Source organism: Trachurus japonicus, chromosome 21 (genome assembly GCF_045865225.1).
Source record: "Trachurus japonicus isolate A0001 chromosome 21, Traja_1.0".
Taxonomy (NCBI): domain Eukaryota; kingdom Metazoa; phylum Chordata; class Actinopteri; order Carangiformes; family Carangidae; genus Trachurus; species Trachurus japonicus.
This window is the reverse complement of record NC_140927.1, coordinates 7,358,856-7,376,473: the sequence shown is the minus strand read 5'-3', so window position 1 is coordinate 7,376,473 and position 17,618 is coordinate 7,358,856. Positions and strand designations below refer to the sequence as shown.

The window sequence follows — 17,618 nt, the reverse complement described above, 5'->3', positions numbered from 1 at the left end:
TATGAGGACGGGCAACTTGCTCTGACTCTGGCTGCAGTTACAGTGCAGTAGATAGGTGATCCACTCATCTCCACTAAAAAAACGATTCATAACTCTGTGAAAAATAAATCAGTATGTAGCTATTACTTTAACTATTTGCATAATGTCACTATAATGTTACTTTTACAAAAAAAATACATTATTAAAATTATCTGTGATTCTAAATATGCTGCATCATAACTGCATAGACGTTCATAAAAATCAAACCGTTTTGAAATCGGACAAAAACTGAGCAAGTTATGGTCATTATAGCAGAACATGCAGCAGAGGCTTAATGCTCTGCCCGTCCCAAGATGGCAGCCGTACTGGCTACGCTTTGTCATTGGGAAACAGCTGCGGGTGAGTCATCTAGTTTTCTTATATATATCTATGGGCACGACGTTCTGTCGGTTTTGTCTGTGCCTCGTTACGCCAAAAGCGTGAGTAGCCTACAGAAGAGTCCCCGTAAAACACCGTTTCATCAGAAGCAGCGACCGACCGGTGTCCAGCAGCAGGACATGGCGGGAGAAGCTGTGCTCGTTAGTCTGGTTCGGTCCTTTGAGCACAGAAACTTCAAACCTGTGGTGTTTCACGGAGTAAATCTGGAGCAGACGGTGCAAGACTTCATAGAGATGGTCAGAGACGGTGAGTGGTTAACGTGTTACATTAACGTTGTGTCATTTTTCCATTTTTAACAGTAGAAATTCAAACTACATCTGACTTCCAGATATTGCAACGAGACCAGGGCTCCCCTCTCCTCTCAGAAAATATAGGGCTCCCCTCTCCTCTCAGAAAATATACTTATTCAAACTACGTCTGACATGACTCACACTGTTGAAGCTTCATATTCTTGGTTTCTGCAGAAAGCAGAGGAATATCACCAGAGTAGGCTACCAGAGGACGAAATCTGTGTTCAGGTTGCACTTGCAAATAAAGTTTCTCAGTAGTCACTTATCATATAGTGGTGATTCTGAAAATATTTCTGCAATCAGCTGATGATGAGAGAGGCAGCTAAATGGGGACTTTAGTGGATCAAAGACACAATGAAAATTATCCACCAAGCACATGGAGCGAAGGTATCCATACACACACTTAACACACACAAATCATCTGTGCATCAACATGTGGAGCAGTGGGTTTCAATCTCAGAAACCAGGCAGGAGATTTGTGTTGGGGAAAAAGATTCCATCAGGCCGTATGTTTATATATCTCTTTTCAGACTAATGAGCTGGTGATGAGTTTAGATAATGATGAAAAGCTCATTCTGCAAGATAGACAAACCCTCAGGGCTGCTGGTGTTGGTAAGAGTTTGTCAATTCCTATTAAGCACTCAGTGGAATGAAATGAGTGAGTTGTGGCTCTTTGAAAATTACATATGTAATTTAGTAGCCTATTCAGATGCCCTATGTGTCTAACAATGAAAACTGTTGGACAAACCTCAGCTACTGTCTTTGATGTGAAATGTACCCTCAGTGTGTCTAGTTGTAATCAGATCGTTTGAGGTAAAACAGATTTTGAACAGATTCTGATGATTGGATCATAAGTGCATCCTCCTCCGGGTTGTATCAATTGATATCAGTGGTCATCCATCATTAGAGCTCAGCTAATATGACTGCCCAAATACACTGTGTTTCAAATTATCATGCGTATGTTATTTTTGTTCTTTTTTCCCCCTAAATAGTTAATAAACCGACAGTCAATAGGATTTGTTCCTCAACAATAATCTCAACAATCTATATCTGGATTTTGTGAAACAAAACTACCAATGATGACAAGAACACTTTTTTTTTTTTTTTTTTTAATGACTCAAAATAGTGTTCCAAATTATTACACACATCAGAGTTTTAAAATGATCAACTCTGTAAAGTATTTAAAATGGAAATCTATTGTATTTTGTTGCACTTGGATATCATTTTAGTAAAATCAAATGCTATTTCAGTCAAAAACATCTTTACAGATGAAGGTTACGTATTAAAGACCGGGTAAACCAAATTCAGTATTTTTCTTCTTATCATATTAATTAGGCCTTAAATGTGTCCCTCAAAACATGTAAAAAGTATTTTTGCCATTCATCATTTCCTTGAGGAGCTAGGCCTCAGAGACTGTTCTGTGTTCAGGTTTTGAATGGACGGGCTTAAGTCGAGGGCTGCTTACGTTAAGCGGCCGTACTTACATAAACCCGCCCCCTGCTCCGCTCTACGTATAAATACATTCAGCCAACTGACTTCTGTGGTTTTCCGTCCCACTTGCTCTTCAGTCTAGCTGAAACATGTGAAACAGCCAGCAAACTAAACGTACGGTAGTTCATGTTCACACACAGGGGAGACCACTACTGTCTTGTTCCTTCATATAACGAGTTTACAGTTTTATTAACGTATTCACACCGTGATAAACAGCAGTCACCGCAGGGAGAGACACCGAGGATCCTTCGCCGTTACACACACGCAGCAGCAGCAGCAGCAGCAGCAGCGACAGCGACAAACACCGTCTTTTGACCAGAGTTTCCCTCATTAACACACTGTCCGACCAGCAGCCTCCTCTCATCCATACACACAGGAGATCAGCCATAAAATCATGGACGCAAAACACCAAAAGAAAAAGAAAAAAAAAAAAACCTCTCAGTCGGCCGACTATCGGAGCGGACACACAGCTGATCAAACCGTTTCTTACCTTCACTCTGGTGTCTAAAACAGGCAGCAGCAGCAGCATCAGTAGTCATCCAGCACCAACAGGTTAATCCACCGATATTATTCCCGTTTCGATCGTTACTCGCAGTCTGCCCGTTTCATCCATTTGCATTGTGTGAAAGGAAAAAAAAGTTTTTAGCTGCGGCAGCAGCCATCGTCTATACTCTCGGCTCCACCGTGTTGTTTATCCCGGTCTCCTCCCACCGGGACACGGCTGCTGCTCAGCTCGGAGGCGGTGTGTCACGGGCACCGGGTGGTCTGGACCGGGTCTGGACTTGGTACCAGGTCCAGAGATAAATCACTGTCTCTGCTACTGCTTCTCCTGTCAGGATCATAGACTGTAAAAAGAATGGCCGTAGCATCCGTGATGTCACCCATTGGTTTTGGGGAGTCGTTTTTGTGACTCAAATATGGCGGCCTGAACAGCGCCATGTTGGATTGGCCGGCCGAGAACCCGCCCACTGGCCTCGAAGCAGCCTGTCTCCTGACCGCTCCGGACCTGTCACTCAACGTTTCCGCGCCCTAATTGGCCAGAATTTTAACCTAATAATAATAAAACGGTAGAGTTAAAAAAGAAATTCACCCCCCTCAGAGTGTATTCGGGGGTAGAAACTATCGATTGAGACCAAAAAACGTTCTGACACCAGGCTTTGATAATGTTTATTGAGGATGTAAAGTCAGCGATTTTAACATGGGGGTCTATGGAGAATGCTGCTTTCTGACACCAGCCCCCAGAGGAAGCCGAGGGGATTGCAGTTTTTTGAACGTGGAAGTGACTTCACTTCTCAGACCGACAACTGCCCCCTTGGTCAGGATACTTGAAGCTAAAACTAAGCTTAAAGGGATAGTTCAACATTTTGGCAAATTGGCCCATTGCCATAATCGCTATAGTCATAGCAGTAGGTTCATTACCTTTAATTGTCAGTGTAAGCTATTTTTAGAACGGCGGAGCGGAGCAGCAGGCTGCTCAGAGCTACGCTATGGAGGCTAAAGGAATTTCTTGGTTTCCCTCATCAAACTCATCAAATACACAATCCAACAACTCCAAAGCGCTGTCGTGGACAAGTTGTGAGCTGCACAATCACCACGCTATGAGATATTAACGGAACGTTACGAGACTGAGTTGTTTTAGTGGTAAATTCATGCAAAACCGCTGATGCGAGTTGCGTTCAGGGACAGTTTTTCAGCAAGCAGACTCTGTATTTACCCTGTATTTACCTCGAAAACGGCTCCGTTTCGTAACGTTCTGTTATTATCTCATAGCGTGGTGAATGTGCAGGTCACAACTTGTCCATGAAAGCGTTTTGGAATTTTTGGATTTTGTATTTGATGAGTTTGATGAGGGAAACCAAGAAATTCCTTTAGCCTCCATAGCATAACTCTGAGAAGCCTGCTTCTCCGCTCCGCCGTTCTAAAAATAGCTTACACTGACAAATAAAGGTAACGAACCTACTGCTATGACTATAGCGATTATGGCAATGGGCCAATTTGCCAAAATGTTGAACTATCCCTTTAAGCTAAAGCTAAGCTAACGTTAGCTAAATTTTTTTTTTTTTTTTTCACACAATGCAAATGGGTGAAAGACGCTGACCGGTAACGAGATGTAAACGGGAACAGCATGGTGGATTATTGCAGCTGGATGACTGCTGCTGCTGACTGTTTTAGACACCAAGAGTGACGGTAAGAAATATTTTCTGAAGGTTTATCAGCTGTGTCAGTGCTGAGAACTCTGGTGTGTGGTGGAGTGTGTATGAGGTCACTTTCCCATCTTTATTTCATGACGACGTGTACATGTGTCGGTTGTGTATCAGAGACATTCCGTGAAGCCCAGCTCTAGCTCTCCTACCATGGGGCGTGGTTTCTGCAGAATTTTATATACTTAACGACTTTTTTAGTCCTCCAAATTTGACAGAGTGGTTAATGATATGTTTTCCTGTGGTATTATAAACTTAAAACACATATTTATTCTTGGTTTACCTGGTCTCACAGGATCCCTTCTCTGCACCTAGAATGTCTGCATCTTTTTGCTAGATTAAAGCAACACATGGTTCAAATGCAGCGTCTTTTGCGGGTTGTGAGTGCATCAATGTTGATGCGCTCACAACCCATTCGGTGCGACACGCTTGTTTTTTAAAAATTAGACTTTGAATTAGATCTAGTTTTACAAACATGTCGGCTTGCTTGAAGTAAATAAACTTCAAAAGTTGAACATATTTAAACTCTGAGCGCTCTGAGCGCCGCAACAAAAAAAGAAAGCGCAGAGAGCCTTTTTCCGAGCTCCATAGGATCTGAATGGAAAGTAGAGCACTAAAAGGGCGTCCGGTGGACACGGCCCCTTTGCTTATATGTAAAGAGAATCTATTCTATGAAATGTCAGAAGAGGTATTTTTTTCACGGCACCCCAGTGTGCCGCGGCACCCACTTTGAGAAAGGCTGTGTTAGACTACATTCACTACAGTAGGTCATTTCAATTTGTGCATCTGTGTTTTTTCCTTTTTATTTTTATTTTTTATAACATATGCGCATCGAGAGTGAGTGAGTGAGCGAGCGCCAGAGAAACAGCGGGTGCGCACCAGATGATTTCCAACCGGCAAAAACTGAAATGAGACGCTTAAAGAGAGGAAACACACAGAATATAGGCTTGTATGTCCAAGAGACTTTGTCCCGTCGTTAAGACGTGGGGGAGGGAGGACCCAGGTGAGGAAACTGTCACTGTCAGCTGCACATCTGTCAGCAGCTGCTCCAAACACACGTTACAAACTTTATTTTGAAGGGACAGATTAGATTAGATGTTGATTTTGTTAACAGTGACTTTGTTGCACCCAAACATATCAGGTGCTGTCTTATCCGGTACAATCGACCTCCTCCCTCCCCACCAGCCCCCCTCAAGAGACCCCTCTCGCCCCCTTTCCCACGGTGCAGCTTGAAAACTCCTCTTTCTCCAAAGGGGGAGATGACAGAGTCTGAGAACTACTGTAGCCTAATCAAAGCTATATTGTTGCGAGTTGGCTCCGGCAGAAGCTCCGCGCCGTGCACACTGCTTCGGCTGCCTATAGTTTATCAACGTTTTTTCGTCATTCTTCATTAGGATAATGTTAAGTTAATTTTGTGGTGGGGACACAATTGTTAACAAAAAGTGGTTCATCTCAAGTATGGCTTACAATGTTGTGGAACAGAAACAGCAACCACAAATATCTATAATCTATCATTTTATTGTCATCGCAATTTTTAAACTTTCGCCACCAGGGGGTGCTGCAGCCCCTGCCGCACCCCCACTTCCGGCGCCCCTGCGTGGCGATGCGGGGACAGACGCAACTACCGCAAAACAGGAGCGATTAAACTGAAAATCTTCAGATTCCTTCTTTTAGACCTAAAATGATAGGAAAATACACCCCCGAGTTGAATTCGCCTGGAATTGTCCTTTAAGGTGAAGATTAACTCCATTTATGTTCAAAAGATGTCGAAAAGACAGTTCTGATGGTGCTTTTACACACTCACCCTCATGTAATGATAAAATGATAAGATATAAAATAAAATTAAAATTTAAAATTAAAATTAAATTCATAACTAGCCTATTAAAAAATTGAAATTAATTTAAAAATGATACAATGAAACTGAGGCATTTAAAACTTACATTATTGGACAAACTGATTAATCCAGGTGTGTCTGACCTCACAACAATAGTCAGACACACCTGGATTAATCAGTTGGTCCAATAATGTAAGACAGGAAATAAAGGAGCTGACTTAAGATCAGGAAGTAGTGGGGCTGTGCATAAAGCCAATTGTGAAATAAATGTGATGAACCATATGAAATAGTTATTAAAGCTATGGTCTACGATTTGGAGCATTGGTAATTATTATTAACATCGTTTATACAGTGATTATGGTCCTGCGGTCCGATACATATAAATAGCAAAAAGAACCAAAAAAATCCATTCAGTCTATCAGCCGTGGGCCTGCATAGAAATTGACCAATGGGCGCCGCGCGCCCCGTCCGGCTCCCACTGGCTCGTACCCTCCATCCTATCCCCTCGTCTCTCCTGCTCCTCCTCGACCCGCCTCGTCCCCACCCCCTCCGCTTAGAAACTACAAGTAGTTGTAACCGCTCTGAGCTGCTCAGCCACAGACACATGAACCCACCAATTCAGCACCTGCTGCCCCCCACCCCCGGTCGGTCTGCCGAAAAAAAGCCCCACTAGGATTCAGAGAAGAACAGTACAGAAGCACAGAATGTGTTGCTGCCCGTATTACTAGTACTGGTGCCGCGTCGAGTCTCCCTGATCCTCTCCCCGACACACAGCCGCTTCCAGCCGCAGCCTGAGCGGGTCTCTCTGCACTGCGACGCCGCGGAGCTCCAGGCCCCGGTCTTCCTGCTCCTCTCCCCCAGACACAGCACCCTGTGGCCGGTCACCCAGCGCGAGGAGTCTCCCTGTAGCATGAGGCTGTGCTAATGGTTGCTAATGGCGGCGCTGCTCGTACCAGCGGTCGCCGCGGTCCCGTTGCCGGGGACGGCGACGACGGCAACTGGCACCGCCTCGTTACCGGCAGCTGGTGCACAGCGGCGGCGCCAGCCCCGATGCCGCCGCTGTGCACCAGCTGCCAGTAACGAGGCGGTATTAGTGGGCTAGCGCCGAGCACAGCCTCATGCTACAGGGAGACTCTTAGCGCTGGGTGACCCAGGACAGGGTGCTGTGTCTGGGGAAGAGGAGCAGGAAGAGTCGGGGCCTGGAGCTCCGCGGCGCCGCGGTGCAGAGAGACCCAGGCTGCAGCGGCGGTGCTGAGTTTATGTTGAACAGGTAATCTTTGGTTTTATTGTGGAAGTTGTGACTGTGAATATGACATTTTACTCCGCATTCAAAGCCTCGTTTGGTTCCTGCAGGCAGCAGGCTTGTTGCCTGCTCCGCTCTGCTCTGTGAGGGGAGGGGGGGGAGGCGTGTCGCGAGGAGGTCCCGAGGGGCGGGCCATACGAGCTCAGAGGGGAGGGGCGGGGGTGTGTGAGAGGTGCTTTTTTCAAATTTTTCTCATCCTCTTTCAAAATGTAGACCATAGCTTTAAATGTGATGAATATCACTTGTTAAAGCAGAAGTAAGCGATATTTTTGTGTTAATATAAGTCTTAAATAGTTATATCTTCCGACAGCAATCACTTACATAGAGTGTTTGGACCAAAACACGGGTCTGTCAGTCACTCTGCTCTGCTCTGAGCCGAGGAGAAAACTTTTCTCGTATCCTACAATTTTTATCCAATGAGGAGAGAGAACGGCATGCAGGGCTGTGTGTGCCGCCAAGGGATGCGCGTGAATGTGCGACGTAGGGACGAGGACTGTTATGGTGCGTTCAAGGCAGCCCCTAACTCGTGTTTTTCCGACCTGTGAAGTCGTACCAGTTCGATCTGGTACGAGTTCACAGGTCGGAAGTTACGAGTGGCCGTTATAGTGCACTTTCACAGATAAAACATGTCGGAAAAACACGAGTGGGTTGCCTGGAACGCTACAAAGTCTTAAGTCGTGACTTGAAGCTGTAATTTACGGTTTCAAAAGCCTGCCTGGAACGCAGCATTACCCAAAACGACCGGATCGCTTACTTCTGCTTTAAAATAAATGAATACATTTTGTGAATTTAGGCCTAGGTTTATTAGGCTAAATAAATTGTTAATAGGTGTCACTATCTACATTCACTTTGTACCTTTGATGAGGGTTTTAAAGTATCTTTTCAGACCTTTACACCTTTATTTCAAGAGGACAGGTGGAGAGAGACAGGAAATGAGGGGCAATGCGCAGAAAAGGACCAGCGGGGGATTCGAACTGGGACTAGGGCTGGGCGATATAACGATCTCGATACGGGATCGCGATACATTTTTGATCAATTTCGATAATAAGCTATGGTCCTATTCCTCGATATCACATGAAAGTAAAAAGCGCGACAGCAGCCGGTCACACTTCCGTCTGATACTCCGCCTCCTGTCGTGAGCATGCAGAGTTTGTATGAGCTGCAGCTAAAGGGAGGAAGGATAAGATAGATAGATATACTTTATTGATCCCAAGCTGGGATAAGTGAAAGTTGTAAAAGAGGGAGGAAACGAGTGGAGGTGGAGCCGATGGCAACTGAAGCGATGGTGAATGTGTGGAGTCAGTTCGTCTGTCCTGGCTCATCATGAAAAGAAGCCTAGCAGTGTGGAGTCAGAGCGACCTGATGACACCACGGCCAGAAAGTGGAGGAAACACGGAGCTGCTTGTGACATTTATTCTGCGGTAACATGTCTGTTTGCTCATGTACAGTGTGAAGAACATGCGCTATGCTCAGGCCCCCACATACTCCGCCGTACTGGATCCGAGGATGTCCGCACGCACTCGAGGCAGATGTGGACCCAAAGCGGGCGGCTGCCGGTCCCTTCCGCGCAAAGCTCAATTTTTATGACCGTGCGGATTCGATCTGTTTCAAATGTGACACTGTACGCTCGCCTATGAAACCGCAAAAGTCCGCGGACAGCGTGCGGAGTCAACGCCACTCACAGTATGCGCCGACAGTCTCGGAGTCAACGCCACTCACAGTATGCGCCGACAGTCTCTCTCTCTCTCTCTCTCTCTCTCTCTCAACGCCACTCACAGTATGCGCCGACAGTCTCTCTCTCTCTCTCTCTCTCTCTCTCTCTCTCTCTCTCTCTCTGTGTCAGCACCACACACGTGCGCACACTCACACACGTTGCGTCGCGTGGGTACCGAGTCAGATCAATAAATAGGCTTTATGCACAGCTCCACTTCCTGAACAAAGGTGTACAGAAATGGAAGTTTGTCCTGTTTGTCGCACCAAGTTGTCACGAGCTGCAACACGAGTTTACCCGAGTAAGGAAAACAAATTTGATTGGTCGTTATCGAGCGGGCGGGATATTCAAAGCTTGGGGCGAGACCGAGCTCTGTGTGTGTGTGTGTGTGTCTCATCGTGTACAGGCTGACGTATAATCCGCACGCCTGCATTATCCACTGCGAAAAAAAACAAACACACTTTCATCCCGAATTTACTCAAACATAGAATTTTGCACAAAGTTTGGCCTACATCGTCTGATAGATGAGTTATTACACTAATTTTGTGACCTAGAGTGGGCTTAAATTCAATTTTCTTTTCTGTACACCTTTAAACAGGCTCCTTTCCTTCCTGTCTTACATTATTGGACAAATTGATGAATCCAGGTGTGTCTGACTCTGACCTCAGTAGTCACAACAACTTACAGACACACCTGGATTCATCAGAGCCTGTTAAGTTCAAGAAGCAGTGGGGCTCGGCATAAAGCTGTTGTCAGAGTAGCTAAATAGCTAAATATTTGTCTACAACCTGTTCAAATAACTAGAAAGACTAAAGCCTCGTGATTGACACATTTTAGAGCTGGGGGGTATTCCATCAAAGTTGCTAAGAACATCCAGACTATTGTGTAATCTTGAAGCTTGAATTAGCGAGAACTCCAAACCTAGCCCCAACCTGTTCCATCAAACCAGATCAGCTGGCTTCACTTGACGCTAATTCAAGCCTCACCTGGTCCGGGCGCATGACGTCTGTCCGACTACCCATTTCTCCGACCACCCATTTCTCCGACTCCGACCATACTTCTCCGACTTAAGTAGCCCTAACCCTTAACCTTACCCTAAACCTAACCTCAACACTGTAGAATGGGTAGTCGGAGAAATGAGCCGTCGGACTTGTGGGCAGTCGGACTGACGTATGCTCCCCACCTGGTCCAAGCCCACACCAGTCGAGTGCCGAAAATACCATAAAATGGCTGAAAGCAAAAGGAACGAACGCACCGAAGCTTCTCCACAGCAGACTAAATGCTGCTTATGGAGATTTATGATGAATATAAGGACTCTACAAGAAGAAAAGGAAACACTGGTCTAGATTGATCGTCTGTTAAAACAGTGATTAAACTATTAAAATGACTCTGTATAGTAAAAGCTGTGGCTACTGACACCCTGAGTGAGGGAGGTGGTCAGATGAACGGCCTGCTGGGTAATTTTACACAGCAGCTTGTTAACCATGCCCCCAGTATCCCTACCTACCAACTATTATACAAAAGAAAATAAGAAATAAAGGTGTAAAAGTCCAAAAAGAAACTTTAATCCCCTCATCAAAGGGACAGAGTGAATATAGATAGTCACACCTATTAACAATTCATTTAGCCTAAGACCTAAATAAATTCACAAAATGTAGGCTATTCATTTATTTTAACAAGTGATATTTATTTATCAACTATTTCATATGGTTCATCACATATTTCAGAATTGACTTTGAAATCATATTTACCAAATCCATCAATTCAAGGAGATGAAGTGATAGTGAATAGCAGTTTTACTTTCATTTTATTTTTTTAAAATTAATTTTATCTTTTTAATAGGCTTTTTTTAATATGAATTTCATTATTTTATATCTTATCATTTTATCATTACCTAGCTACATGACGGTGAGTGTGTAAAAACACCAGCAGAACTGTCTTTTGGGCATTTTTTGACCATAAATGTAGTTAATCTTCACCTTAATCCTGCTCCAGACCAGAATTGGCCGGCAGCATAAGTCACCATGGTTACAAGGCTGGCATTCGTGTTAACCACTTTGATGGAACGGAGTTGAGGCTCAGGTTGATGGAACGGAAAGTCGGAGCTTAGCTCGAAGTGTCCGGCTTGGCCAAAACCATGTTTCCATGGTTACCAAGGTGGAGCTAATCTTAGCCATGTTGATGGACCAGAACTCAGAATCAGAATCAGAATCTGATTTATTTGCCAAGTAGGCTACGTACAGACATACAAGGAATTTGACTCCGGTTTATGCGCTCACTTGTACACACATAAGAAAGACAGCAAGAAGAACTGAGCAATGACTCAAATAAGCGAGACTTGGCCATTTAAGCCAGACTTTGAGCTAAGCGAGCTTGATGGAATACCCCGGAGGGGTATTGCACAAAAGTAGAATAAAGAAATCCAGGATAACTGAGCAAGCGCAGCTTGACCTAGTCTAACCTAGTCTAAAAAAAAGGCACCACTGTCATAAAGCTCAGAGAGAGTGCAGCGGACAACTGCGGACTGATTGAATAATCCAAAACTATAATCACAGCTCAAGTTCCTTTCACAAACCAACAGTTGTGCACTTTGCCTAATAAATGATGAGCAGTGGAAGTTGATTCATTGCCCAAATTCCTTATAATCTTAAGTAGCCTACATAACACCTAATACAAGTTCATACAGCAAAAGTGGCCAAAAGTTCAACATGTGAAAATGAATTACCGGTAAATATAAAAACATTATGCAGTCTGCTGCTTCAATAAATTGCTGATAACAATGTTCACATGAGGTGTATAAATTATTTGAAAGGTGGTTGCTCACAGTCACTCAATTTTATTCTCATTTTCTTACCTCAACCAATATTTAGGCCAATATATTAACATTTTATAAAAATAAATATGCCATTTTTGCTCCATTGCTTTTTATGAGAAGCCAGTGATATATAGCTACTAGTGGCCATAAAATATCATAGATGGACACAGATTTGTAAATGTATTTAGTTTGTTTAGAAATCAGGCCAATATGTACATGAGAACATGGAATAACTGTATGAAACACATTGATTTCTGATCAGAGTGACTGCTGACTTCACAGATAAAGACAACAGAATCAACTTAGCCTGGCTGTTAGCCTGGTCTGGAGCAGGCTAGCTGCAGAGAATAAATCACCATAGTAACTTGACCAGGATAGATTTAGCCTGCTTTTGAACAACCGACTTGAGGCTAAATTCAGCCAGGATAACCAACATATCCCGGCTTAATCCCTTATCTAGGTTTTGTGCAATACCCCTCTGGTGTATGGTAGAAAAAAGACAACAGAAAACAACAACAACAATGTAAATCAAATCAAATTGTGGATTATTGAACTGTTCCACCCTCAATGAACATTAAAGTGAACTCATGTCATCCTCCCAAACTGAACACATTCTCAGGATACAGTCAGGATGCTGCTTGAACTGGCAGCGTCAGCAAAAAATACATATCAAGACGATATCGAGAATCGATCAATATGGAAAAACATATTGTGATAAAGTTTTTTGCCATATCGCCCAGCCCTAACTGGGACTCACTGTGGGGAGGACTAAAACACTCTCTTGTCTCCGCTCTACCCAGTGAGATATAAGACACACCCAAACTACAAGTTCATATGATACTAAAATAGAAGGAGCTGTATGTTACTCGTGCATTGATCCTGTCAGTCATATTATTCTAGACCTTATGCAACAGAATTGGAATTGTCTCTGATTTTTCTTTTGTATAGTAATAGGTACCCCAAGATAGTCATACTGGGGGCATGGCTAATAAGCTGCTGTGTACCCAGCATGCCATTCATCTGACCACCTCCCTCACTCAGGGTAGCAGTAGCTACAGCTTTTACTATACAGAGTCATTTTAATAGTTTAATCACTGTTTTAACAGACGATCAATATAGACCAGTGTTTCCTTTTCTTCTTGTAGAGTCCTTATATTCATCATAAATCTCCATAAGCAGCATTTAGTCTGCTGTGGAGAAACTTCGGTGCGTTCGTTCCCTTTGCTTTCGGCCATTATAAGGTATTTTCGGCACTCAACTGGTGTGGGTTTGGACCAGGAGAGGCTTGAATTAGCGTCAAGTGAAGCCATCTGATCTGGTTTGATGGAACGGGTCGGGGTTTGGTTTGGAGTTATCACTAATTCAAGCGTCAAGATTACACCATAGTCTGGATGTTCTTAGCAACTTTGATGGAATACCCCTCCGCAGACCACCTTGTCTGCCACAGCTGCAGCCACAGAATGAGAAGCTCCTCCGCACCGGAGGAAGCCGGGGAGGCTCAGTCTCACTAACCTCAGCGGTCCTGGTGCCCGTGCTCCCATCCCGCTCCGCTGTCCTGCTACAGGCTCTTCTAAAGTGTTTTAAATATATTTCCAAAGTAATTTGCCTAAAACTGCTCATAAAAAAGTTAGTCTGGACACGTGAGCCAGATAAGCGTCTTTACGACAATATGCGCTAGAGCTCATGAGAAATGTAGTCTTCATTCCGGCAAAATGCTTTCGCTTTTGAAAGTTCCTTGCAGGGGGCTTTAATGAAAACAAATGAAATAGTCAAAGTTCTCATACTGACATTTAAAGTGTATTGAATAATTGCCAAACATTAAACATGCAATGAGTAACACGCAAGAAAACATTCCACTTTTAAGGTTGAACTATGCAAGTCTGGTTGCTTTTCCGCTGTTTTGGTCAATGGAGTGCATATTTTAAAACACTGTCATAAAAACTCACAGCTAATCTAATAGTCATTAATTCAGTGTTGAGATTGTTGCATTCTTCTAGTGGTGAGAAATCATTACTGCCATGAAAGCTTGTCAGCACTTAAGAATGAAATGGCACTCTAATGGCGCATTTCCACTAGCACGGCTCGGCTCGATACGGCTCGGCACGGCACGGCTCGGTTTGGTTGTGTTTCCATTACAACTGAGTATCACTAGTGCCGCCGTGACGTCATTTACACGGCGCCGAGCAACGCTCTAAACTCTGTAAATATATAACTTTAGCAACATTTGAAACATTTTCAGGCGAGAAAGTAGTCGTTTAGATCCCCAACGTGTTGAAAAACTGACAAAATACCAGCTGTTTACAATTTTGTTTCAACGAAGTCGGCGTTACTAAAGCTAGCCGTAGTGAGCAACGCACTTCCGGTTATTTTCACAAAATAAAATACCCGTTGCCTTTTATCATAAGGAAAGCCATTACGATAGAATTGGTGCTTTTACTTTGTAAACAGGAAGTGAACCTACCCTCGCTGTAGCTAGCTTTAAACCGCCGTTTTGACTGCTCTCGTCCCGTTAACGGCATTTAACCGTTCAATATGCCTTACCGGAGAGTCTTGCCAGCTCTGAGATCGGCCTGGTTCATTGTAAAACATTTATTTATTGATGTAATGTGGTGTTTTCTGTGCGTAGGCTGACCCCAAGGCAGTGCTGCTCTTCTTAACCACAAACAAACTGCTGCTACAGCCACAATTGTTAGATTTCATCAATGAGACCAACATTTAAGAGTTTAACCAGCCGGTGGTAAACCTCTAAAAAGCCATCGGGGAAGTTAATTAGCGGTCTGTTCTCCTCGGGGTGACGGTGGTAGGCTGGCCGGCGGAGTACGTCAGGAGCCGGGCTGCTGCCTCTGTGGTGTCGCGGTCGCTGCTCGGACCTGGAGCTTCACTTCTCCGAAAAACATCGGGGCAAACTTCTAAACAGCCGTCGTTTGGATAAACTAACCGCACATGGGGATCTAAACAGTTACTTTCTCGCATGAAAAAATATTAAAACTTAATAAAGTCATGTAATAACAGAGCCAGTCTAAATATTAGAAATTCTCTGGTAATAACAGGCTTCAGCAGGAACATTTCTGTTGTCGGTCGTCGCTTCCAGTGACGACACTCATCGGCCAATCAGTGGAAGGCAGTCGGCTGACGTCACGTTTTAGTAACGCTTCGGCTCGCTTGGAACCAGGGCTGAGGTGATACCAAAAGTGTACCTGATTGCAGGTACTACGTGCTAGTGGAAACACGCAAATAGCGCGCCGAGCCGAGCCGTACCGAGCCGAGCCGTGCTAGTGGAAATGCGCCATAAGAAGCTTGATAATTTGGCCCCTGGAGAGCATGTCTGTCCAACATGGTCCTCATCAATCTGCTAGAGTGTGTGAGGATCTACAGAGAAGAACAAAAAATAATTCACAAATCAAGATGTGTGAAAGTTGAGATGGTTAGACCAAGATTGTTTGCCGATTGATAATGAAGGGCTGTTTGTTTAGGCACAAAACTGCAACATGAGAACATTTAAGAAAAGCAAAGGGGTTGGATACTTTCTGGTGGCACTGTTCATACACTGTATGCCATATCTGCCTTATTCCTTTGTGCTAAAGTCAACAGGACCAGGGCGTTAAAGACAAAAAAGTAATCCGTTATTTTCAGACACTGAATAGCAGTGTTTTCACAATATTACTTTTCGACCCATACTTTGAGTGTTTGAAATTATTTTGGAAAAACTTTTACTTTAACCTCTTGCTTTTTAAATGTCATAAAATTACATTTAGAAAATATCTCTGTATTTACCATGTCTTTGTTTTCAATTTACAATATCTGTTGTCTTTTCAGCCGATGAAACTGAACTGGCCTTCTTCAAAGGAGAAGACTACAGTCTCTATAAAACAAATCCCCAAAGTGCCTGGTGACCACAATATTTTACTTTATAGTGCAGGAGATTATTAAAGGTCAAAGGTCAGGCATGTCTGGACCAACAGGAGAACAAGAATGATTCATCATGTTTCAGGGTTTTAATTTGTGCAGCTGTTTTTACATCCGTTCATCAGCTCATTGTGATGCTTGCATCGGTATGCCCTTTTATTTCCTTTTTTTAAACCATGACTGTTGGTTTTCATTGTTTTAAATGTATACTCAATAAAGTTGTCTGATAGCTGCAGTGGTTTTGAAATTTGTTATGTGTGTACAACTGTATTATTTTTCAGTAGCAAGACATGGTAATGAGAAAAATCAATGGCTGTAAGTTATTTTTTCTGTTGGACAAAGTAATAAATAAAAAAAATCACCAATCCCCTTGTGCATCTCAAGAATATTGAAGATTATGGAAATGTTTATTGTTCCCCAAGTTTCTTTACATGAAGGATGACATATTTCACCTCATAGCTAATGAAAAATCTCCGGTCTGTGACTTTTATTATGTCCAGAAGGAAACTGATTTGCAGCAGATAGAAGTCAGACATACAAGTAACAAATAAATACAAACAATGCTAATAAGTTAAAGTTAGTACATAAAAGAAAGGGAGTCAATAGGACAAGTAAAGAAAATAACATAGAATAGAATCTCCCCTTGTTTCATCGTGTTGAGCTTTTTCACTGCAACAGGGATAAAAAAAAAAAAAAAAAAAAAAGCCTTTGCAGGCTGAGTTCTACAGCAGGGCATTCTAATATTTCCAAACATCAATCCTAACATTATAGCTGCTGCGCAGCGATGGGTCGGGTCCGGGCTATTTTTGGCAAATTCTGAGCAACAAAGAGGAGAATAGGAAGACAAGCCTTACCCACTGATTAATCAAGGTGTGTCTGACCTCACAACAATGGTCAGACACACCTGGATTAATCAGTGGGTAAGGCTTGTCTTCCTATTGGGAAATAAACGAGCTGGTTTATTTCAGGAAGTAGTGGCGCTGTGCATAAAGCCCATTGGGGCGACATTTTGGTGAAAGTTGCAAAACTGTAGCATGTAGGCTACCGTTGGTTTGGTAGGAATTTTTTTATGTTTTTAAATTTAAACGCTTATTGTGCCATCCCCTAGGAGTAGGGGGGCACATGTCATTGGAGTTGAGTAAATCTGGCATGGGGTCGGACGTTTCTGTAGAGTTTTCGCCCATGGGAAGTATGACTTCCTTGGAAGAAGAAGAAGAAGAAGAATTCCTAGGAATAGTGTCCTGGCAGCTTAGCTGCCCGGACCCTAATTAAAACGGAATTACATTACAGGACTGTTGTATGTTCAACAATCTTCATTTATCCTACATAGAAAATGAAGTGTTGCCCCCTGCGGCAGATGGCACCGCTTCACTTTTTTAGCCTATTAGTCGATTTTGCAAAACTATTTTTCAGCCTGGTGTCCGATTTTTTTCTAGCGGAACCGGAAATTACAAAATTCACCAAAGTAAAAGTGTTCACCAACATAAAACTTGTAAAATAGACATTAACTTGTAATACAATAGAAGCAAAATGTTAACTTAGGGGCTCTGGGACTTTCTTGTAAATTATATTCCTTAAATTAAAGAATTCCACCGCATTTTATTAGCTATGCTTTTATTTTGACGGAAAGGCCTGTCTCTCTCACCCTGG

At 43.3% G+C, this 17,618-nt stretch overlaps 1 protein-coding gene across 1 annotated transcript; it reads left to right on the top strand.

The window, feature by feature from the left end:
• The first annotated feature begins 477 nt into the window (after positions 1-477).
• On the top strand, positions 478-16,200 carry c21h2orf76 (chromosome 21 C2orf76 homolog). Its single transcript, XM_085765234.1, has 5 exons — positions 478-663; positions 746-792; positions 1,047-1,094; positions 1,238-1,319; positions 15,879-16,200. The coding sequence occupies exons 1-5, from the start codon at positions 537-539 to the stop codon at positions 15,953-15,955; spliced, it is 381 nt and encodes a 126-aa protein (XP_085621360.1). The 5' UTR covers positions 478-536; the 3' UTR covers positions 15,956-16,200.
• Positions 16,201-17,618: the final 1,418 nt, after the last annotated feature.